The 22,265-nt window shown below is 37.4% G+C and overlaps 1 protein-coding gene across 6 annotated transcripts in view; it reads left to right on the top strand.

The window, feature by feature from the left end:
* Positions 1-15,855, top strand: part of ITPRID2 (ITPR interacting domain containing 2) — a 38,850-nt gene extending 22,995 nt beyond the window's left edge. The window contains exons 11-18 of one of the 6 annotated variants that reach the window (XM_049887588.1): positions 855-2,060; positions 4,098-4,175; positions 4,255-4,382; positions 4,801-4,951; positions 5,968-6,021; positions 6,905-7,369; positions 13,738-13,859; positions 14,738-15,855. In XM_049887588.1, coding sequence (XP_049743545.1) covers positions 855-2,060; positions 4,098-4,175; positions 4,255-4,382; positions 4,801-4,951; positions 5,968-6,021; positions 6,905-7,369; positions 13,738-13,839 — 2,184 coding nt within the window. In that variant the 3' untranslated portion in view covers positions 13,840-13,859; positions 14,738-15,855. Of the gene's footprint in view, positions 1-854; positions 2,061-4,097; positions 4,176-4,254; positions 4,383-4,800; positions 4,952-5,967; positions 6,034-6,904; positions 7,370-13,737; positions 13,860-14,737 lie in introns of all 6 variants that reach the window. The other 5 variants (XM_049887585.1, XM_049887587.1, XM_049887589.1 and 2 more) reach the window with 5 other exon arrangements.
* Positions 15,856-22,265: the final 6,410 nt, after the last annotated feature.

Here is a 22,265-nt window from a genome sequence, read left to right on the forward strand (position 1 = left end):
CAGAGTGAAAAAATGAGAACTTGGCTGCCAGGAGATTGAATTTAGAAAAAGTAGTTCCGATGAAGTAGATGGTGCAAAAGTGTGATTGCGCTGGTTTAGAAAGTAAATTGATAAGGAAGAAGAGAAGCTATGAACTTAAACTTTTTTCAAAGAGGGATGAAATAGCAGGGTGATATGTCTTTTTGCCTTGTTCATTAGGGAAGTTGTTCAGCTAAGAGAAGAGACTACAAGAGAAGGAGAATTTGATCCTGAAAAGTTTGGGGCTAAATTGTAGAGAAATACTCTAGGCTTGAAGAGGACCTGATCAAAGGGATAGGTTGGAGGAATTAGCTTTGAAAAGAAAGGATGCAGTTCACAGTTTCCTTTCAGAAGGAAATGATGGAGAGGGTACAGGAAAGTTTGTAGATGCTGGGGAAGAACATTAAGAAATTTTGTCCGCTTGTTTCCATTTTCTCTGTGAGTCACTGTCATTTGTTCAAAGAAGAGCTGATGGGTATTGGAAAAGGGATTTAAGGAAAGTAGTGAAGATTTGGAATAATCTTAGTGAGAAGGAGCTTCTCCTTTTTTTTTTTTATGGCCAGTAGACATATTTTGATAATTAACCTATTTGATCTAGTTTTGTTTGTTTTCTTCTATTATTTATTTTTGCCATCATTGTGTTTCAGTATTTAACTTATTTGATAACTGGCATTATGTACCAATCTACAGCTTGCAGAAGCAGTTTTGAGCAGCACCAGGGCCATGGCCAGGATGGAGACCGTAAGCGTATAGAGAAGCATCACATCAGTGTGCAGTTTTGTTAGCGATATTTCTTACTTGTATTCTTCCTTCTTCCACCTGTTTTCCATTCACAGGTTCAGGAGTCCTTGCAAGCCATGGGGAGTAGTGCTGACAGCTGTGACAGTGAAACAACGGTCACATCATTTGGCGACGGCTTTGTCACACCAAAAGCACAAGACCAGCCTTACTTTAATGAATCTGAGGAGGAGTCTCTTATCCCTTTTCAGGAGGGAAGAGAGAAGGCAGCAACAGGTACTGACAAAGGGAAGTCAGATAGCCAGAATCTCTCCAGATATGAGACTGTTGAGGATGATGGAAATGAACAGTCCATCGATCATCAAGAGGATTGCATGACTGAAATCACTGAAACTCAAGAGGATTCGTCTCCAGCCCAGAGAGTTGAGCTAACAAGGGAAGAAAGTGCTGAAAGTGATATGGATAAAAGCAGTGAATGTGAATTTGCACAGTATACCACACACCATATTCTTAAGTCATTGGCTTCTATTGAAGCTCAGTGCAATGATAAGGGCTCCGAAGATACAGTTGTGCCTCCTCCCTCTTCTGTGGACAGAGTTAATACAGCTTTGCAAAGAGCTCAAATGAAGGTTTGTAGTCAGAGAGTAGGGCGTAGCCTGATAAAATCGAAAGATCTATTAAAACAGAGGTACTTATTTGCAAAAGCTGGCTATCCCTTAAGACGGTCTCAATCTTTACCAACCACGTTATTGAGCCCAGTAAGGGTTGTGTCTGCTGTCAACGTTCGCTTGTCTCCAGGAAAAGAGACCAGATGCAGTCCGCCTTCCTTCACCTACAAGTACACACCTGAAGAGAAGCAGGAATTGGAAAAAGAGGCAACTGAGCATGATGGCCAGTCTCTGGTTAAATCCACTATTTTCATCTCTCCATCATCTGTGAAGAAAGAAGAAGCCTCCCAGAGTGAAGTGAATCAGGCGGAGGAAGGCCATCATCGAAGGACTCCCACCTGCTCATTCTATTCTCCAGCACCTATATCACAGTCCACCTGCTCCCTTCACTCTGTCCATTCTGAGTGGCAGGAGAGGCCCCTGTGTGAGCACATGAGAACTCTGAGCACTCACAGTGTTCCCAACATATCTGGCGCCACCTGCAGTGCCTTCTCTTCTCCTTTTGGGTGTCCTTACACACACAGACATGCTGCCTACCCTTACCGCGCATGCTCCGTGAACCCTCCTTCTGCCATCGAAATGCAGCTGAGGAGAGTGTTGCATGATATTAGAAACTCTCTGCAGAATCTTTCACAGGTATGAGAAGAAGTGTATCTATAATAACTTTTCACTTTTATTGATATGACCACTTCTTAACTCACTGAGAAGCTAACAGCCATCAGGCATGAGCTGCCTCAACTTCATTTTCTTACATGCCTAAACTTGTCTGTACCTGCCCTCTTCCTGTATGCTTCCCTCCTGTTTAAAGGGAAAAGCTGTAACTAGTCATAATTTTCTCCTCCTAATTCCCTACCTTTCTAGAGAGATTTTACTCATTAAATATCCTCCCTTCTTCAGCCTCTCCTCTGTTGTCTTCCTTTTAGTCTAGAAATTTTATCAGGTATTCTATTATTAAAAAATCTGTCCTCTCAGAGTGCTTTCTCTCTTTCCCCTGCCATTTGACAGTGTTTACCACTTCTCTCTTTTTTAAGTGTTCTTCCCCTTGGCTTCTGTGGCAACATACTCTCCTGGTTCTACTCGCACTTCTCTGACTAAGCTTTTTCCTTCACCTACTGACTCCTGATGCTGGTTCCCTGGTGTGGAAATTAGTCCAGTTCCACTGATTCATAGACTGGAATTATCCCAGAAGAGAAGAAAATCAGGTAAAGTGTGAATATGAATAAAAATGGTCTGTGTATCTTGTCATTTTTAAAGTTACCACTCTTAGTAGACTGGAAATAATTTTCAAAAAAGCCTTGAAAATTAATAAGTTGTCTTCCATTTGGCTTTAACATTTCAAATTTTCTTTCTGGAAATCTAGAAAGATTCTAATTTATATTTAGACAATTGAGGAAATGAAGAAAACGACAGTGTGTGTAATGGTTAGTGTTCACCTAGGCATCAGGGGGCCTAGAATGTATAAATGACTATTTTACGTTGATAAAATGGTTGCTGGAAAGCCACTTTGAAAGTAAATACTAAAGTTGTAACTTTTCAAGTTGTAGTAAAATACACCTTCTTAAAATATTGCTTTTATTCTTATGACAGTTGTTTCCCAATGGTTTGCTATAACCAGAACAGGGGTTTCTCTTTTTTTCTCCTTGCAAAATGTAGTTCTTTCTGAGTGAGGTGTTTCACCTTTCAGCTGTACTTGTGTGAAGCTGGGGATTCCCAGGGCCCTGTGCACTCGTATCTTTCTGGTGTACCTTTCTTTCCAGGCCAGCTTGTTGTGCTCTAGATGCGGTCTCCTGTTGGATAGACCATTAATACCTCCGCTGATATTTTTTTTTTGTACCCAACCCCCCTTGGGCAAATAGGCAGGTGCTCTGCGTGACCTGGCCTCTACCTGTCTCCCCAGTCTCATTCATTACCTGTGCTCCAGCCACATTGGACTGCATGCTGATTTCTAAATAGTTGTGTGTTCTTATGGATCTGTGTGGTTTTTTTTTTGCACATGTCATTTTCTTTGTCTGGAATGCCCCAGTCTTGCCTTCCTTTGCCTGACCAAATCCTATTTACTGTTAAGGCTCAGCTCAAGTGTCACCACTGTTGGAAACGCCTCTCTGACTCACCTGATCTAGACTTTGTTCATTTCCATTTTAGCACACCTCCTCGCATTATTATAATTGTTTATTTCTCTTTCTCCTTTCTTAGATTGTGAGAGCCCCTCTTAGGCAAGGAATGACTTTTTTTGTCTTCACTGCCTAAAGTAGTAGCACCTAGTAGATACTCAAAACTTCCAAGAATGAGCATGATGACCACTTGCTGCTCGCCACAGCCAGTAGTCACTGTAATCTCCGAATGACATTTCCTGTTACTTCCACATTTTTGAGTTTTTGTTTGTTGTTTTTCTACTTTCTCAAAGCAAAAAGGAAGCCCTGTAAGACATCTATATGAACTATACCCATTTCTTTGCCCCTTCCTACTCACAAATAGGTTTGCTTCCAGCTGGAACAGCTAGGAGTAGTAGGTAGCATTGAGAACTGATTTCTCTGGTTCCTGCTTGCCACAGGAAGTTTTTTGGCCCCGAAAGGAAAATGGTAGGCCCAAAGTACTGCCTTTTTAACATGTTAGAGAATTTGGAAGTAGAGAGTGTAACATCGATTTTTAATTCTGTTTTCCCTCTTTTTGAAGTACCCCATGATGAGAGGACCTGATCTTGCTGCTGCTCCATACAATACTCAGAAATCATCTGTTCTACCTCTTTATGAAGTAAGTTCTTACTTAAGTATTTGTGTTACAAAACAATGTGCATGATTTAGAAGCATAATTTTGTTTTATTGCATTTTAGAATACTTTTCAGGAGCTCCAAGTAATGAGGCGCAACCTGAATTTGTTTAGAACACAAATGATGGATTTAGAACTGGCAATGCTACGTCAGCAAACCATGGTTTACCATCATATGACTGAAGAGGAGAGGTAGAAGTTTATTTCGTCTTAATGTAACTCAAAGTATTTTGCATTCTAAGAAGCATTGTCAACTTTATCTTTTAGCTAGGCTTTATTTCTTCTGCTGTGTACCCTATATCTGTTTTGTGAACCAGTATAAATAAAATTCAGCATAGTTTTTTACTCAGTAAACTTCTCTGCCCTCCATGTGTTGAGGAAGATAGTGGTTGTAATCTGTTTTTTAGTGCTGGGGACCTTTGTGAGAGAGGGTAGTGGAAGAAAGGTTGATTGCCCTGGTGGTTGTATCTACTACAGTTGCTAATGTGCTAATTTATAGAACTTGGAATTGCAGTACACTCAGTTAGCCTGTATTAGTTGACTAGAGAGTTATGAATAGGAATTCCCAAACTGCTCCTTTCAAGCTTTGTGCCTTTCACCTTACTGGTAGATATGAAGTTGATCAGCTCCAGAGTTTGAGAAATTCAGTCCGGATGGAGCTTCAGGACCTGGAGCTGCAGCTGGAGGAGCGCCTGCTGGGCCTGGAGGAGCAGCTTCGCGCTGTGCGGATGCCCTCTCCCTTCCGCTCCTCAGCACTGGTGGTAGGTACTCTGGGGGTTGTCAGCCGTTTTCACTAGGCAGATGCCTTAATTTAAAAACTTATTTTAATGGCAAGAGAAGCATGCAGAATGTTTACATTTTCCCACAAATCAGTTGAATATACAAGTTTTCAACTTTCTGTTTTTTTAAATAGTATATTTGGAGGTATGTTGCATAAATTTTATCATAATCTCTAATAATAGAGAAGAAAGGTCAGCACCAGACTTTAGGGTTTTTAAAGGAAAAATGTTATTGAATCAGTGTACGACTAACTTAGATTTTAATCATTGCATGTAACTACAAGGAAGTAAAGTATATATTTTATGCACTTTTTTTTTTCCTTGCTTTTGAATAATTAACTATTCCCTTTTAAATTTTTCTTTATTTTGGTTTATTTTCCGTTCATTATGTATTTTTAAGGAATCAGATCCTTAAGTCAAAAATATGTACAAGAATCTGCAACCAAGAGAATAAAAAGAAACACTGTTTCTCTTAGTTTTGTATGATTTTGCATACATCTAATGATCCTTTCCATGAAATTTGAACTCGACAGTTGTATTTTTGCAAATAGCCCTCGAAGTAGTAGAATACATTGTTTTGAGGCACTGAAATAATGAATTTTTCTCTTTGTTACTTGAACATCAAATTTAATTTTGCTAAAAATAAATGGAGGAATAAACACACATAAATAGGATAGAATAAATAGAATAAAAAATGTGTGTTGTAATAGTAGTAGAATAAGAATATTCTCTATCACTTATGAATATATTTTTCCATAAAATGGTTTTGACCCACCATTCTGAGAAGCGTGTTGGTGAACACCAGAGAATCAGAACATTTACGCTTTCAGTATCAGCCGTTCAGTCACAATAACAAATTTTATAGAATTCCATCACAGTTGAGTGTGACTTACATGACATAAAGGTATCCTACAGGGCAATGTTTAGGCAATTAATTTTATTTTAAAACACTTGGACTTGAAAAAAAATATATGTGTATATTGTTCTTACTTTTTCAGGGAATGTGTGGCAGTAGAAGCGCTGATAACTTGTCATGCCCTTCTCCATTGAATGTAATGGAACCAGTAAGACGCTTTCCTTTTAAATCACTGGGGAAGGGAATGATATAAGATAACATTTCATAAACACCTAAGTTTCCTAGTGTAGATGAAATGTATTTTTTTAACAGAGAATTTTGATAAATTATTGATTAGAGGTGAGTTTGGCACTTCTGAAAGTTCATTGCCACTAGAAAGCCAGCTTTATTGTAATAGTGATTTATCTTCATGGCCTTAAGGAGATAATATACCATAAAAAGCTTTCCATTTATACTCCAGGGGAAATTACACTTTCACGATCTGACCCCAGCCAAGTCCTTTAGGTATAGTGAGATCTGTAAAACTACTACTTGTTGAACAAAAGTCTGACTTTTATTGAGTAGCTTTTAAGCAAATTGGATTCATTTGGGGACAAAAGCATTATGAGCAGCTATTTTGGTTACTACTAGAAAACCAACTTCATTGCAGGTAATTTGGATGTGTGTGATAACACGTGAAGGAGCCCAAGTGGCATAGTCGTTAAATACTCGGCTGCCAACCAAAAGCTCGGTGGTTCAAACCCACCAGCTACTCTGGTGATCTGCTTCTTAAAGATTACAGCCTTGGAAACCCTGTGGGCATAGTTCTACTCTGTCCAATAGGGTCGCCGGGAGTGGAAATTGACTCCATGGCAACAGGTTTATATACTCTAGTTGCACATGTTGATGCTTGGTCTCACTGTGAATTTGAATTTTACTTGATGTTTTTGCAAATGAATAGTAACTGAGTTAGTGAATTAGAATTAACGTCTTTACAAGCTATGTGTTTTTTGGCAGTAATCTCAGTAAGATTTTAATCTTCCTTTCAACTACCCGTCATAACTTCAAGACAAAAGAATAATGACTTTTCTGATCTCCAGGTCACTGAACTCATGCGGGAACAGTCATATCTGAAGTCTGAACTGGGCCTGACGCTTGGGGAAATGGGGTTTGAAATTCCTCCTGGAGAAAGCTCAGAATCTGTTTTCTCCCAGGCAACATCAGAGTCATCTTCTGTGTGTTCTGGTCCCTCTCGTGCTAATAAAAGAACTGGAGTACCTTCTAGTGATTCTGTGGGCAAACCCAAAACCCAGTTAGTGTCAAGCAGGAAGGTCTTCCGTGCGTCGGTAGCCCTCACGCCGACAGCTCCTTCTAGAGCAGGTTCTGTGCAAACACCTCCAGATCTGGAAAGTTCTGAGGAAGTTGGAGCAGCTGAAGAAGGCGCAGAGCCAGTAGGACCTAGACCTGAAGTGGAAGAAGGGCCTGGAAATATCCCATTAAGGCCAGCTGCTGAGGAAATACATAAAAATGTGGAGCAAGATGAGCTGCAGCAGGTCATACGGGAGGTGAGTAATATCTATGCTTAATTTATTTGGCGCTATGTATTAGAGGAGTTTTTATTTCAACATTAATCATTTACAAGGTATTTCTTTGATTCACTTTGTATTTATTAATTTTTAGAAAGCTTTTAAATTAATTTTCTTATTGATGCAGTTGGTATCTATTAAGGTACGTTTGTCTTGGAATACATTTCTGCAGATTTCATATTCCACTGTAAAATAATTGCAGTTCTCTGCTCATTCTGTTGAAGAAGGTATCTGTAGGGTTTGAAATAGATAAATGTATTACAAACTCTTTGGACCTCAGATTCCAATCTGTAAAATGAAGGATTATAATTTAAATCTCTTCCAAGATGAGAACCTGTCATTGAATAGATTGAATTGACATTAAAAATAGTGTGTTTTTTTTTTTTTTTGGTGTTGTGATTTTAATAAGTACAAAGAATTTGGTTTGGTTGGTAGGTGGAGAACTGTGAAAGTTACATGAGATGCTCAAAGATAGAAAAACAGAATGAAAAGTAGAGTTTACCCTGGATGATAGCAGTGTGAGAATCTGAAGCATTCACTATAGTTCTTGGTTACCAAGGGGACTGCAAAAAATTAGCAAGATGAGTAGTCAACAGTGGAAGATTAATTGATAAAATTAGTAAAATAACTGTTTTGGGCATCAAAATCAGGTAATAAGCAGGAATAGTATAGGTCATTTAAAAAGGGAAGCCTCTTTTCCTTTTCTTAAATCACACTGTCTTTTTGGGTGCAAAATCCAGGAGAGCAGTGCACAGGATAAAAATTATACATGTTAAATATATATATATATATATATTTTTTCCCCATTCTATTCCCATGTCTTAAGACAGACTCTAAGGAAAGAACCATATTTATTCATCGTTCTTTCCAGTTGAGATACGTAAACTCATGATGATGAGGGAGCTTTCCTCCTTCCCATTAGTTAGAATAAGAATATCCTGTGCATTAAAAAAAAAAAAAATCGCTCTTTATAAGTGTCTAATAAGTATTTTTTTTTTTTGCTTTGTGAATAATTAAAGAAAAATACATATAAGACATGAAAACCTTTAAGCTTAAAGTCTAGTAGGAAGGTGAACAAGACTAATTCTGGAAACAAATGAAAAATTGCACAGAAAAGCATTTATTATAAAGCATTCCAGAACTAAGAATTTAGAAATGGGAAGGGTCAAAATTCATCAGTGTGAACCTGGTGTATTTTTAGAATTAATTTGTGAGCAGCCATCGAACACATCTCTAGTGGTTATAGGTCCGTAATGGTGGCAACAGACCAGACTCTTTCCTCAGACAGGCCATTGACCCTCTGGGTCCAGAGATTAGCTCATGTGCTTCCCCCCTGCCCCCCCCAAAAGAAAAACCCCAAAACCTGCCATCAAGTTGATTGCAACTCATCGTGACCCTATAGGGCTTTTAGGGAAAATGGGGTTGGGAACATAAACTCAAAACTTTATCAGTGACATATTAAAAAAAAAAAAAAAAGAACCTAATAAAAACAGCACCATCTTACACCTGTTAAATGGTTAAGAAATACATAAATACTACAATAGATATGGCACTTTACCTTGAAAAAGACCTGGAGTTTGCTTGAAGAATAGGCCTTTACAAGGGTTGCAGCTTATGTTATTGAGAATTAGTGAAAGGAGGGTTACCTGAAATCCTATGAAAAATTTTAACACCAGAAGTGAATGGATTGTGGCTCATAACTTGCAGTGCACTGAGGTAGCTGGTAGATGTTGAAGGTGTGTGTGTGTGTACGTACTATGATTCTAGGTGCAACTGAGTCTAATTTTCTGCTTTTACCTAGTGTTTCTTGTGGATAGAATCACATTAAGCCAAAGGGGAGTTTGCATTTTGCTCATATTGTTTCCTAGTATTTCAGTTATATTGAGACAAGTTCACATTTTTAAAACAAGCAGTACAGCAGAAGAGACTAAACCGAAAACCAAACCAATTATCATTAAGTCAATCCTGATTCATGGCAGCCTAATGTATGTCAGAGTAGAACTGGACTCCATAGGGTTTTCAATGGCTGTGACCTTTTGGAAGTAGATGGCCAGGCCTTTCTTCTGAGGCACCTGAAGGTGGACTCAAACTGCCAAACTTCCGTTTAGTAACCACCTAACCATTTTTTTTTTTTTTTTACCACCTAGGGACTCCATACATGTGTACAATTTCTTTTCATGACATGACTTTACCAATTTAAAAAAAAAGTTTAAGAGGTCTTAATTTTATAAATGTATTTGTTCTACAAATGTAACTGTTTTTAAGTTAGTTGGAGCTCGTTAAGGTTTAGCCCATTATGCTGCCTTGAGCCATGGAAACTATATACTCACAAGTGTTTACATTAAATATGAAAGATGTTATGACTTTCAGACATTTAAACTAATATATAAGGCAAATACTTGAAGAATTTTTCAGAAATTGTTACTAACCCGTTAATTGGAAACTCCCTAATTCAGAATTTGGCGTAGTTTGGAGGAAGTTGGGTTTAACATTTGCCCTTTTACTGTCTGAAAGAAGAGCTTACCAAACGGAATAAATAGGTCAAACCAGGCGTAAGAAGAATATTGATGTATTTAAAAGGACAAACTATTTTGAAACACTTTAAAAGCATGTATTAACGGACGTATTTGTCCAAAGCCAATTATAATTTTACAAAATAATTTGTGTTAGTATCATATTAGCTCAGTTACAGTGGTTTTCTATTAAACTTTTGTTTACAGAATATTTGAAATTCAGATTAGTCTTCATTTTGTTCATTTCACATCAGTAATCTCTTTACTCAAGTACACATGGTACTGAATTCCTGTTTTTTTTTAAACCTTGGTGTGTCAGCTACAAAGAAATTAAATGAGATTTTGTTGACAGCACTAGGTTTTTGGGTATTTTTTTAGTAAATTCTGGGTCCCTAACCCCATTAACGGAAACCCTGGTGGCGTAGTGGTTAAGTGCTATGGCTGCTAACCAAGAGGTCGTTAGTTCGAATCCACCAGGCGCTCCTTGGAAACTCTATGGTTCTACTCTGTCCTATAGGGTCGCTATGAGTCGGAATCGACTCAATGGCAGTGGGTTTTGGTTTTAACCCCATTAACAAAGCCACTATTCAGAAAAAAAAAAAAAAAAAGGCAAGCTTTAATCTTGGCTGGAACAGCTCTGCAGGTGAGGATTAAGCATGTTTGGCAGGCACTTTGAGGGAAGTTTTCTTACCTCGCTGCTGGACTCATGGAAACAATGCTGTCTGTCAGGCCTTTGTTTCCATCATTTCACCATATGTGAGGTTTTTTAAAAAGAGTGCATTCGTTGTTTATAATGTGTTAATACAGTGGAATTCTTTTGCAGGAAAGCGTTGAAGGAGAATATTGACGGGAAGTCTTTTTGTACAAATATTTAACATGCTCACTCAGTGATTAAACTTTCATCAGACTAAAGATACCCCTTTCTGCTTAGATGTGTGTGCTGTAGTGGGAAAAAGTATACTGTCTTAGAATTTGCTTGGGTGGTCTGTGATGTAGGTGATCAGTGGCCTGTAACTGTTTACAGTTACTTTAAAAAATAAATACAGGAGATTACTTAATAGAATGACTGAACATGGGCCCACAGAAACAAATTCAACAGAATTGAATGCGCAAGAGTACCCATGTTGTTGTGTGCCATCAAGCTGATTCCCACTCACAGTGACCCCACATGACAGAGTAGGGTTTTCTTGGCAGTATATGAAATTGCCAGGTCTTTCTCCCACAGAGCTGCTGGATGAGTTCAAATCACCAAACCTTTGGTTAACATCCAAGATCCTAACCGTTGCACCACCGGGGCTCCTTAAGAATAACCATACATCACTTTATATTTAGAGAGTTTATTGAGGTTCTTAGGCTTGGTTGGTGCCTTTCAGTATCTTTACTGCAGTACATCTGGATATACCTTAAAAATGTATTTTGGTACATACACACTTTGCTGGTGTTCTTACTGTGACTTCTTTTAGTGATCACCTGATCAGTGTTCCACATGCAGCGGGCACTCAGTAGACGTATATTGAATGGATGTGTTGCCTCACATTTCAGACTGGGAATCGGTCTGTTTGTACTGCCAATAAATACTCCCTTCTTAACCTTAGGGAAACCCTGGCGGCATAGTGGTTAAGTGCTAGGGCTGCTAACCAAAAGGTCAGCAGTTCAAAACCACCAGACACTCCTTGGAAACTCTAGGGGCAGTCCTACTCTGCCTTGTAGGGTCGCTACAAGTCGGAATCAACGGCAACGGATTTTTGGTTTTAACCTCAAGAGTTCTGGGTGACGCAGACATTTAAGTGCTCGATTACTAACTGAAAGGTTGATGTTCAAACTCACCCAGAGGGGGAGAGTCCTGGTGAACTGCTTCCCAAAGGTCACAGACGTTGAAAACTCTACGGAGCACAGCTCTGTTACGCACATGGGGTTGCCATGAGTCAGAATCCAGCCCATGGCAACTGGTTTGGGTTTTGTGGTTTTTCTTAACCTCAAGTAGTTGGTCTGCAGCCTGTGCCACTTTTTGGAAATTATGTTCATAAAGCTATCCCAGTAGTTTTCTCACTTCTAATCTTTTTATTAAGGAGCCCTGGTGGCACAGTGGTTAAGTGCTCAGTTACTAACCGAAAGGTCAGCAGTATGAACCCACAAGCCACCCTGATCCACAGTTTTCTATCCCCAATATCATCTGAAATTGTCCTTACTTTTTGTGACCTACTATCTGAAGTCTGTCATTCTCTAAGAATTTTCTCTTTTCTTCTTCTAGCTAGTATTAATCTCTCCTTCTCCAAATTTTATTCTTTTCTTATTCATTGATGAATGAATTTTTCAACTAACTTTTTAATGAAACATTATTCATCTTATCTCCACTAAAATTATAAAGTTTTTGATGGTTTACTCCAACAATACTCCACTCCCAAAATATGTTGGCACAGTTTTGCTTTGTAAAGACTACTTTTTGGTTGGTTCGTTATTTGGATGATGAGATGTAATAAAATTGCCATGTTACATTGACAGTAGGACTAGAAAGACCATATTATTGTCTTTTGTAAACATAGATTTGCAGGGGTTCTCATTCAACACAATTGTAATGTGGCAAAGAGAACTTTGTTTTCATAATACTGTATCCCACACACATTCAATATAAAACATGGGTCTGAAGTGCTGTGAACTTCAAAAGCTTTTGATGCTGTTTAGAATTATTGGTAGAAGGTAAAATGAAAAGGTTATATTTATTTAAATATATCCCAGTACAGATGGTCGGTAGCTAAGGGGTGTTTTGTTTCTGCAGGTGACTATGTGTAAGCCTATGTATTGTGTACCAGGTTCACATGACAGATTAATACAGAGCCACTTTTGGAAAGACTTCAATTGAGAGGTGTTCAGGATGTACTTAGGAACATTTTAGGAAATAGATCAGGCTGACAGGAAACTGTGGAAATGGAGAAATTTTAAAAGCTGGTTGAGAGTGTCTCAAGTGCTAATTTGGGAAGGCATTATCAGGTTATTTCAGGAAATACACATCTAAAGCCTTCACAGAGGGCAGGGCTGGGTTTGGAAATGATGCTGTATCCTTAGAGACAAAGGAGTGGAGAGGCATGTACAGTATTTGGGCACCTGGAGAGGAAAATCTTGCCAGAGTTGCCTTTAGGCCCATTTGACTTTTCCAGCCATAAAATGAGATGTTTATCTTTACCTGAAGCAGTAGCTTCAAGCAGGTGACAAACTCACCATACAACTGAAGAAAAGTGTATTTCTTTAGAAGTAGGGTTGTTTACGGGATGTTTTCAAATACATTGTACTAAACGATAATTTCTCCTTTCCATTTAAAATATACATACTAGGTGAGAATGACATATAACTTCTGTAGATACATTGTTGGTAAACACAGAATACACCTGTATATTAGTTTGCACTAATGGGTTTTCTTAGCAGTGAGAACACTTGACTATCCTGCTAATTGCCTTCCAAAGGTGCACATTAATAAAAAACATAAAAGTGAACCTCACTCTTTAATCAGACCTTTCAGGTTACTTTGTGTCATGAAATAAATTACCGAATTTACTGAAAGCTTTTTAATCTGTAACATATTTTCTAATGTTCTCAATTTAAGAATTATGATATTTTCTTAATGTAGTTGGCTGAGTTTCACAAGGCCAGACCTTAGATGCTGATCTGGGTTTGAGGACAGATGGACACAATTTCCCACTGCCTGTATAAAAATTGCATGAAACTTCACATGAATTGTGTAGTTATCTCTGCAGTTGAGCTGAGTGAAGCAAATGCTGTTTGTTTTTCTGAGAACATAAAAAAATGAATTACAATAATAATTGTTAAATTCTTTTCTAGATTAAAGAGTCTATTGTTGGGGAAATCAGACGGGAAATTGTAAGTGGACTTTTGGCAGCAGTATCTTCAAGTAAAGCATCTAGTTCTAAGCAAGACAAATAGTCATTCAATAGAATTTATAGGTAAGTTTTTCTGAATTTCTTTATTTAGCTTAGTGTAAATTAGTACCTGGTTTTTAATGCTTTGTTTTCTTAGTAGACAGGCCTGTTTCTTTAGCTAAATTTTGATTTTTAGAATATATGTGATACGATATCCTATCTGTGAAAACCTCATACAGTCCCATTTGAAGTGTAAGCAAGTCAAATCCTATACTGTTAACCTCCAGGAGATTTTCTGTATTGTGTTGTTTTGCTGAAATTTTATTGCAGTAAATAATTACTGGAATTGGCCCTCAAGCCTGAATCTGATTTTAGTAGCATTGATTGTAATGCCATTTCAGATGTACAGTTTATAGAACATGATTTTGAGAATTACTCACAAATTCTTAGCATCTTATTATTTCTGTCTTCTAAAAGAAACATCTACCCATATGTCCATCCATATATAATTGTCATAATGTATAAAGATATGTTTTATGTTTTGTTTATTAAAATTAATTAAAACAATTTTATCTCATAATTCTAATTACATTTCATAAAATATATGCTCAGAGTAATACTTGGTGAATGCAAAAAAAGAATAATAAACTGTTTAGTAGAATTGTAAGTTTAATAGGAGTAAACATGTTTGATGAAATGTGGAAACAAAAATGTAAGTTGAAATATATATAATTTCATCTGTAGATACTAGGAAAATATTTGATAAGTTAGGTTATAAATAAACTAATGGGATTTTTTTTTTTTTAAGCTGGGCATAAAAAATTGGCTGTCAGTAAGATGTATAGAGATCATAGAGGAATCATGTTTAGATAGATAGCTAAAATTCTCATACCTTTTTTGAAGAACCTTTTAATAATAATATCTAAAAGATGTTTAATGTTGTCTTCTCTTTCTTTTTAAAGGATGACATGGATCGTATTAGCTGTATAATATTGGGGTTATCAATGGTATACACTGGTGGAGGTGTTATTTGTGCTTCAGAAGAGACTTGCTGCTGAGCTGGGCTACTGTATAAATATACAATGTTTATTTCTTCTATGCATATCTTTTAGACGTACGTAGAAACCTAGCCACTTTGCTGACCATTCTTCTCTACGCTATCAAAACTGTAGCAGTTTGAAAACCTAATATTTATTTGTATGTCAATATTTTCTAATTGATTCCCTATGTAGAATTAATTTTAAAACTTGAAGACTCCAAGACTTAACCAACTTTTAAATAACATATTTCTTCAGAATAGCTTCTTAAAACACTGACCTCTATGAGGTATTTACTGTGCAATAACTGATTCATTTTTTGAGAGCTTGAAGCAACCAATGATTTTCCCTCCACTGCTGTTAATTAGTGTCACTTCCAAGAAGAAGAACTGTTCTGTTGTAAAAATTGCTATTAAATTCTTGAGGAGGCTACTAATAGCAGTATGATAGAATTAGATGAGGCTACCTACAGCTACTTAATGTTCTTACACTGTAAGCCTTGTTACCTTACCCAGGACAAATGTCATTTTATTATCGCTTACGTAGTATTTTTCTTTTGGAAATGTGCCTTATGTTAAACACTATGTACCTTTTGCCTTGTCCAGGCTTCTTTATTTTAAGGAGGGGTTTCTTCCTCTGTCTTCTAGACAAAATAGTAAAGTATTGCCAAAATAACAAGGCCTATGACTTGAATGGATAGAAATGATTAAGCTGGTTTTTGTCTTTTCAAAGTGGAAGTAATTTAGATTTGTTCCCCTCATCCATAAATGGTTTTAATTCAGTTTTGACCAGTGAAAAATGTTCATTTTTACAAAAAAAAGGAAAATGATTTCCTATTTGGTTTTATATGTGTTAAATAGACGTGTAAAGTAAACCAAATGTTATTGGAATTATTATTTTAGCATTTATAGTTTTTAACTCATTATGTTTCTTTGTGTGTAAAATTTTAATCAAAAGTGGTTGAGATGTTAACAGTATTCTTTGAAAGAATATCTAAAAGGTCTATAAATGTCAAATTATCACACAAAGGCTGATTTCTAAAAAAAAAATTATTAAAACAATAAAGTATTTATTTTGCCTAACATGCTATCAGTGGTTTCTTTTCTGGAGTTGCGACATGAAGAATTTGGATTAGATTTGATCAGTAACAACATCTAAAAGAATTGCAGCACATAACAAAATAGGTTTTTATTCTCTTTTCTTGAAAGAGGCTTCAGTGATGCTTAAAAAGTGCTGTTGAGACTAGACCACCCTGGAGAGAGAGCACATACTGCTGTCTGTTGGCCTCATCCAGTTCTGAGGTCCTGATGATTACCATCTGCTACCACAGAAAACTGGCTTAAACTGCACTGTTAAGACTACAAAAAAACAGACATTAAAATATTCTTTTATTCTTTGGTTAAATTATTCAGCAATTTAACTAGTTGACTCTAATAGCAGTAATGATAAGTATAGACCAAACAACCCCATCTTAATGTTAATAACAGGAATCATTGATTTTAACTGTTCAGTTTTGTACCCAATTTTAGTTCATTTCTGACAATACGTGATACCCAAAATTTGATCTTCAAAGTTAGGGATATAACAGTTGCAACAACTTATAAGGTGAACAACGGACAGATCAGTTACACAGCATACAGATGAAATAAAAGGAACCTCAATGCTACTAGAGCTTCATCTTCCCTTATTTTAAACCTTTGTTATGTAATAAATATCTGAAAGCTATTATGTTCAAGCCACCATGCTAGCTGCTATATAGAAATGAAGAATGAGAGAGGGCCTAAAAAGTAGATGGGGAAGCAGGCATCTTTTTGTTAATGGCTAAGTTTAGAAATGCAAAATAGAATAATTAAAAAGAAATCGAGAGTATAATCTGGGGTAGTCGGAGAAGTCTTACCAAAGAGATGTGGTTTGAGTAAAAACTCAAAAAATGGGAAGCCGAAGGGGCAGGGTTCAAATAGTCAAGAATATTAGCAAAGGTTGTCCAGAATGCATAAATTGAGCTACCGTGTGTTTTCATAATTTGATTAGAGAGAAGAAGTTTTCAAGGGGAATAGTGAGAAAGTTGGAAAGGTAGCTGGTGGCTGATTTGTGGTAGTCTAGAATGCTAGATTAGAGGTTTGTCCCTGGGCGGTGCAAATGACTTGCTCGTCTACTAACAGAAATGTTGGCAGTTTGAATCCACCCAGTGGCCCTGCAGAGGAAAGGCCTGGCAGTCTGCTTCTGTTAAGATTGCAGCCAAGAAAACCCTATGGAGCTCAGTTCTAATCTGTAACACAAGGGGTCACCACGAATCAACTCGATGGCAACAGTTTTTTTTTTTTTTATGCTCATTAAGGAATGTATTGACCGTGTTACATATAGGTTATAAACAAACACAAAAAAAAACCATTGCCATTGAGTCATTTCTGACTCATACCTACCTTATAGGACAGAGTTGAACTGCCCCATAAAGTTTCCAAGGGGTGCCTGGTGGATTCAAACTGCCCACCTTTTGGTTAGCAGCCATAGTACTTAGCCATTATGCCACCAGGGTTTCCATATAGGTAATAGAGAAGGTAATTTTTGTGCAGAGAACTGGCATGATGAATGCAATGTTTTTATGAATGCAAGTTATCCATTGTTGCTGGTAGGTGCCATTGAGTGGGCTCTGACTCATAGTGACCCTATGTACAACAGAACGAAACTCTGCCCGGTCCTGCATCACCCACACAATTGTTATGCTTGAGCCGATTGTTGCAGCCACTGTGTGAGTCCATCTTGTTTAGGGTCTTCCTCTCTTTTATTGACCCTGTACTTTACCAAGCATGATGTCCCTCTCAAAACCAAAACCAAACCCGTTGCTGTTGAGTTGATTCTGACTCATAATGACCCTATACAGAGTAGAACTGCCCCAAAGAGTTTCCAAGGAGTGTCTGATGGATTCGAACTGCTGACCTTTTGGTTAGCAGCCGGAGCACTTAACCAGGGTATCCATAGTTTATGCATATTGTGCTAAGAGCTTGAACTAAGAAATCATAGAAGAAATACAATCTTGAAATTTTGAAGTTTGAAGCCTCTATGAGTGAAATTCTACTGACAAAAACAGGCAGTTTCTCAAGCTTGAAGTACATACTGTTTCTCTAAGTATTCAGTTGAATTTCAGTAACATTGAAAATATGCATTACATCATTTAGGAATATTTGCTCAGCTGACCATCTTCAGCCTTATAAGAGGAAAACAAGAATGCAGTAAAAACTGCATGTAAAAGAATGTAGAGAAAGTTATGCACAGCCTGTGTTTCTCACTTGTACAGAGGGGAGTGTGGAGCTAGTGGAAGAATAAAGCAGAACTGAGGCATAGATTCTCCTTTTTTTCCCCCCCTCCTGGAAAGGAGGAATTGACAGCACTTTTAAGAAGTGGGGAGAGGAAACAGTCCACCATCTTAGAGTTACAGCTGAAGATCTAAGTTTTTGTAGTATGTCAGGTATGCCTGATTATTATAATCATTATGAATATTGGAAACATGTAATTAGCACTTAATTCTTTTTTAATTTTTATTGTGCTTTAAGTGAAAGTTTACAAATCAAGTCAGTCTCTCACACAAAAACTTATATACTCCTTGCTACATACTCCCAATTGCTTGCCCCCTAATGAGACAGCCCGCTCCCTCCCTCCACTCTCTCCTTTCGTATCCATTTTGCCAGCTTCTAACCCCTTCTATCCTCTCATCTTCCCTCCAGGGAGGAGGTGCCAACAGTCTCAAGTGTCCACCTGATCCAAGAAGCTCACTTCTCACCAGCATCCCTCTCCAACCCATTGTCCTGTCCAATCCATGTCTGAAGAGTTTCGTTTGCGAATGGTTCCTGTCAGGGGCCAACACAAGGTCTGGGGGCCGTGACCACCAGGCTCCTTCTAGACTCAGACCATTAAGTCTGGTCTTTTTACGAGAATTTGGGGTCTGCATCCCACTGCTTTTCTGCTCCCTTAGGGGTTCTCTGTTGTGTTCCCTATCAAGGCAGTCATCGGTTGTAACTGGGCACTGTCTAGCTCTTCTGGTCTCAGGCTGATGTAGTCTCTGGTTCATGCGGCCCCCTTTCTGTCTCCTGGGCTCGTAATTACCTTGTGGCCTTGGTGTTCTTCATTCTCCTTTGATCCAGGTGGGTTGAGACCAGTCAATGCATCTTAGATGGCTGCTTGCTAGCGTTTAAGACCCCAGACGCCACTCTCCAAAGTTGGATGCAGAATATTTTCTTATTAGATTTTATTATGCCAATTGACTTAAATGTCCCCTGAAACCATGGTCCTCAAGCCCCCGCTCCTGCTATACTGGCCTTGGAAGCATTCAGTTTATTCAGGAAACTTCTCTGCTTTTGTTTAGTCCAGTTGTGCTGACCTCCCCTGTATTGTGTGTTGTCTTTCCCATCACCTAAAGTAGTTCTTACCTACTATCTATTTAGTGAATACCCTTCTCCCACCCTCCCTCCCTTCCCCCTCTCATAACCATCAAAGAGTATTTTCTTCTCTGTCTAAACTATTTCTCGAATTCTTATAATAATGGTCTTATACGATATTTGTCCTTTTGCAACTGACTAATTTCACTCAGCATGATGCCTTCCAGATTCCTCCATGTTATGAAATGTTTCACAGATTCATCACTGTCCTTTATCAATGCGTAGTATCCCATTGTGTGAATATACCATAATTTATTTATCCATTCATCCGCCGATGGGCACCTTGGTTGCTTCCATCTTTTTCCTATTGTAAACAGTGCTTCAGTGAATATGGGTGTGCATATATCTGTTCATGTAAAGGCTCTTATTTCTCTAGGATATATTTTGAGGAATGGGATTGCTGGATTGTATGGTAGTTCTATTTCTAGCTTTTTAAGGAAGTGCCCAATTGATTTCCAAAGTGGTTGTACCATTTGACATTCTCACCAGCAGTGTATAAGTGTTCCAATCTCTCCACAGCCTCTTCAGCATTTATTGTTTTGTATTTTTGGATTAATGCCAGCCTTGTTGGAGTGAGATGGAACCTCATTGTAGTTTTGATTTGCATTTCTCTAATGGCTAATGATTGTGAGCATTTCTTCATGTATCTGTTAGCTACCTGAATGTCTTCTTTAGTGAAGTGTCTGTTCATATCTTTGTCCATTTTTTAATTGAGTTATTTGTCTTTTTATAGTTGCGTTTTTGCAGCATCATGTAGATTTTAGAGATCAGGCTCTGATCAGAAATGTCATAGCTAAAAATTTTTCCCAGTTTCTGGGTAATCTTTTTACTCTTTTGGTGAAGTCTTGGGATGAGCATAGGTGTTTGATTTTTAGGAGCTCCCAGTTATCTAGTTTTTCTTCTGCATTGTTAGTAATATTTTGTAATGCACTTGATTCTAATTGCATTCAAAATGTATAAAGTTAAGATGCCATATCTAATTAATAGTTCCTCTCCTATACAGTTTTTTTTTCTTTTATCTTATAAAGTTCTGAACCTTTACCTTGTTTTCCTTGTTCTCATTTTCACAACTGATGCTCTGTTACTCATATTGAATGAACAATAGCTTGCCTACAGAATGCCAGTGTCTCAGTAGTAAATCAGAAATGTACTTAAACATTTCACATCAAACATATTAGGGCTCATATTCCCATGATGTTCATTTTGGATACCCCAAACCAAAACAAACAAAAAAATCCCTTTGCCATCAAGTCAATTGTGACTCATAGTGACTCTATAGGACAGAGTAGAACTGCCTCATAGTTCCAAGGAGTGGCTAGTGGATTCAAACTGCCAACCTTTTGGTTAGCAGCTGGACTCTTAACCACTACACCACCAGGGTTCCCACTCCACTTGCTCATTTAGTTAAAGTTTGCCGAATATCTACCTTTTATAAGGCTCTGAGCTTAGGAAGATGGATATATAAATAATGAATAAGCATGTTTATAAAGTACACTGTTTAGATCTTTGGCTGGAAGACTATATCTAGGCATTAGATTATGACTCTTTTTGTCCATTTTTTAAAAAATATAAAGCATTCTTTAATGAGTAGAAAAATGACTTAGTTGCTTTATATTTTAGAAATAAAAATGAGGTAATGGTAAAATATTTTAAAGTAACTGGTACATTTACAAGCTAAGGAGAAAAAGAAAAGTTGAAGACATCTTGAGTTACTTTGAGCATAGTACAACTATAGAGAAAGAATGCATTTTGTAAATGTTTGTATGTTCTTATTGTGATTTTAGAAAACAACCTTCATTCTATTGTTGTGATGCCCATACTGATTTGGGTTTACAAAAATGTCCCTTGAATCCACCTTAATGTCATAAATATATATAAAATCAATAAAAGTATTATTGAATGACAGGTGTACTCATTTTAGACTTTTAGTATCAGTAGCAAAAATAAAAATTTAACATTAGAAATTAATGTTTTATTTTTAAATTATTTTGTGTTCTTAATTCATAAATGTGCATAAACTTTCCTAACAGTGCAGGTGGGAAATGTGTCAGCGTAACTTATTTTATGAAGTAGGCTTCTTTATATTTTTATGCTTTTAAAAAAATGTTTTGAGTGTCATATATCTGGCTTCATGAAATATAAAAATATAGAAATGTAAATGCTACAATTTGTTCAAAAGGTGCAAATGGTTAGGTGCTTGGCAGCTAACTGAAACATTGGTTGTTGGAATCCACCCAGTGGATCCATGGGAGGAAGACCTGGTGATCTACTTCTGTAAAGATTACAGCTAAGAAAATCGTATGGGACAGTTCCACTCTGTCACATGGGGTTGCTATGAGTTGGAATCAGCTCAATGCCACCTAACAACAACAGCACTCTTTGTTCACAAATGTCCATTTTAATTGAATACCTATTTTTACAATGTAATTAGGCATAACACTAATCATAAGGAGTACTTTTGTAAATAGAGTGGTTAAACCACTGTATTTCTATGGGCAGTTTCTCGGAAAACAAGGCAGCAGGTCACTAGAAAAGGTAATAAAAAGTTTTAAATAAGAGGGCTTGTATATTTCAGATTCAAGCAATTGCTACCTCAGCAAGGATGTACACATTTTTCCATCAGAAAGTGGAAAATGGCAGAGACCACGTGAGTGATAATACGGGTTAGTGATTAAGGCTGAAACTGGTTTCAAATCTCAGCAATGTAGAATTGCGATGATGATAATAGTACTCACTTTATAGCATTGCTGTGAGGATTAGGCATGAGTATAAATGCATTTAACACAGTGCTTGGCACAGCTCAGTAAGTGTTAGCTGTTTGTATGATGGTGGTGGTGGTGGTGGGGATAGTGATGGGTAGAAATAGGATGACAAGTAAATGAGGTTTGGCAAATTAAATGTTATATGCAAGAGGCAGAATATGAATTTATAGATACAGTCCCGAATTTTTGATCTTCATTGTGTTCTTTCAAGCAATAATACCAGGGCCTGGCAATGGTTTCCTGACTCTCCTACATGAA

This window comes from Elephas maximus, chromosome 6 (genome assembly GCF_024166365.1).
Source record: "Elephas maximus indicus isolate mEleMax1 chromosome 6, mEleMax1 primary haplotype, whole genome shotgun sequence".
Classification (NCBI taxonomy): domain Eukaryota; kingdom Metazoa; phylum Chordata; class Mammalia; order Proboscidea; family Elephantidae; genus Elephas; species Elephas maximus.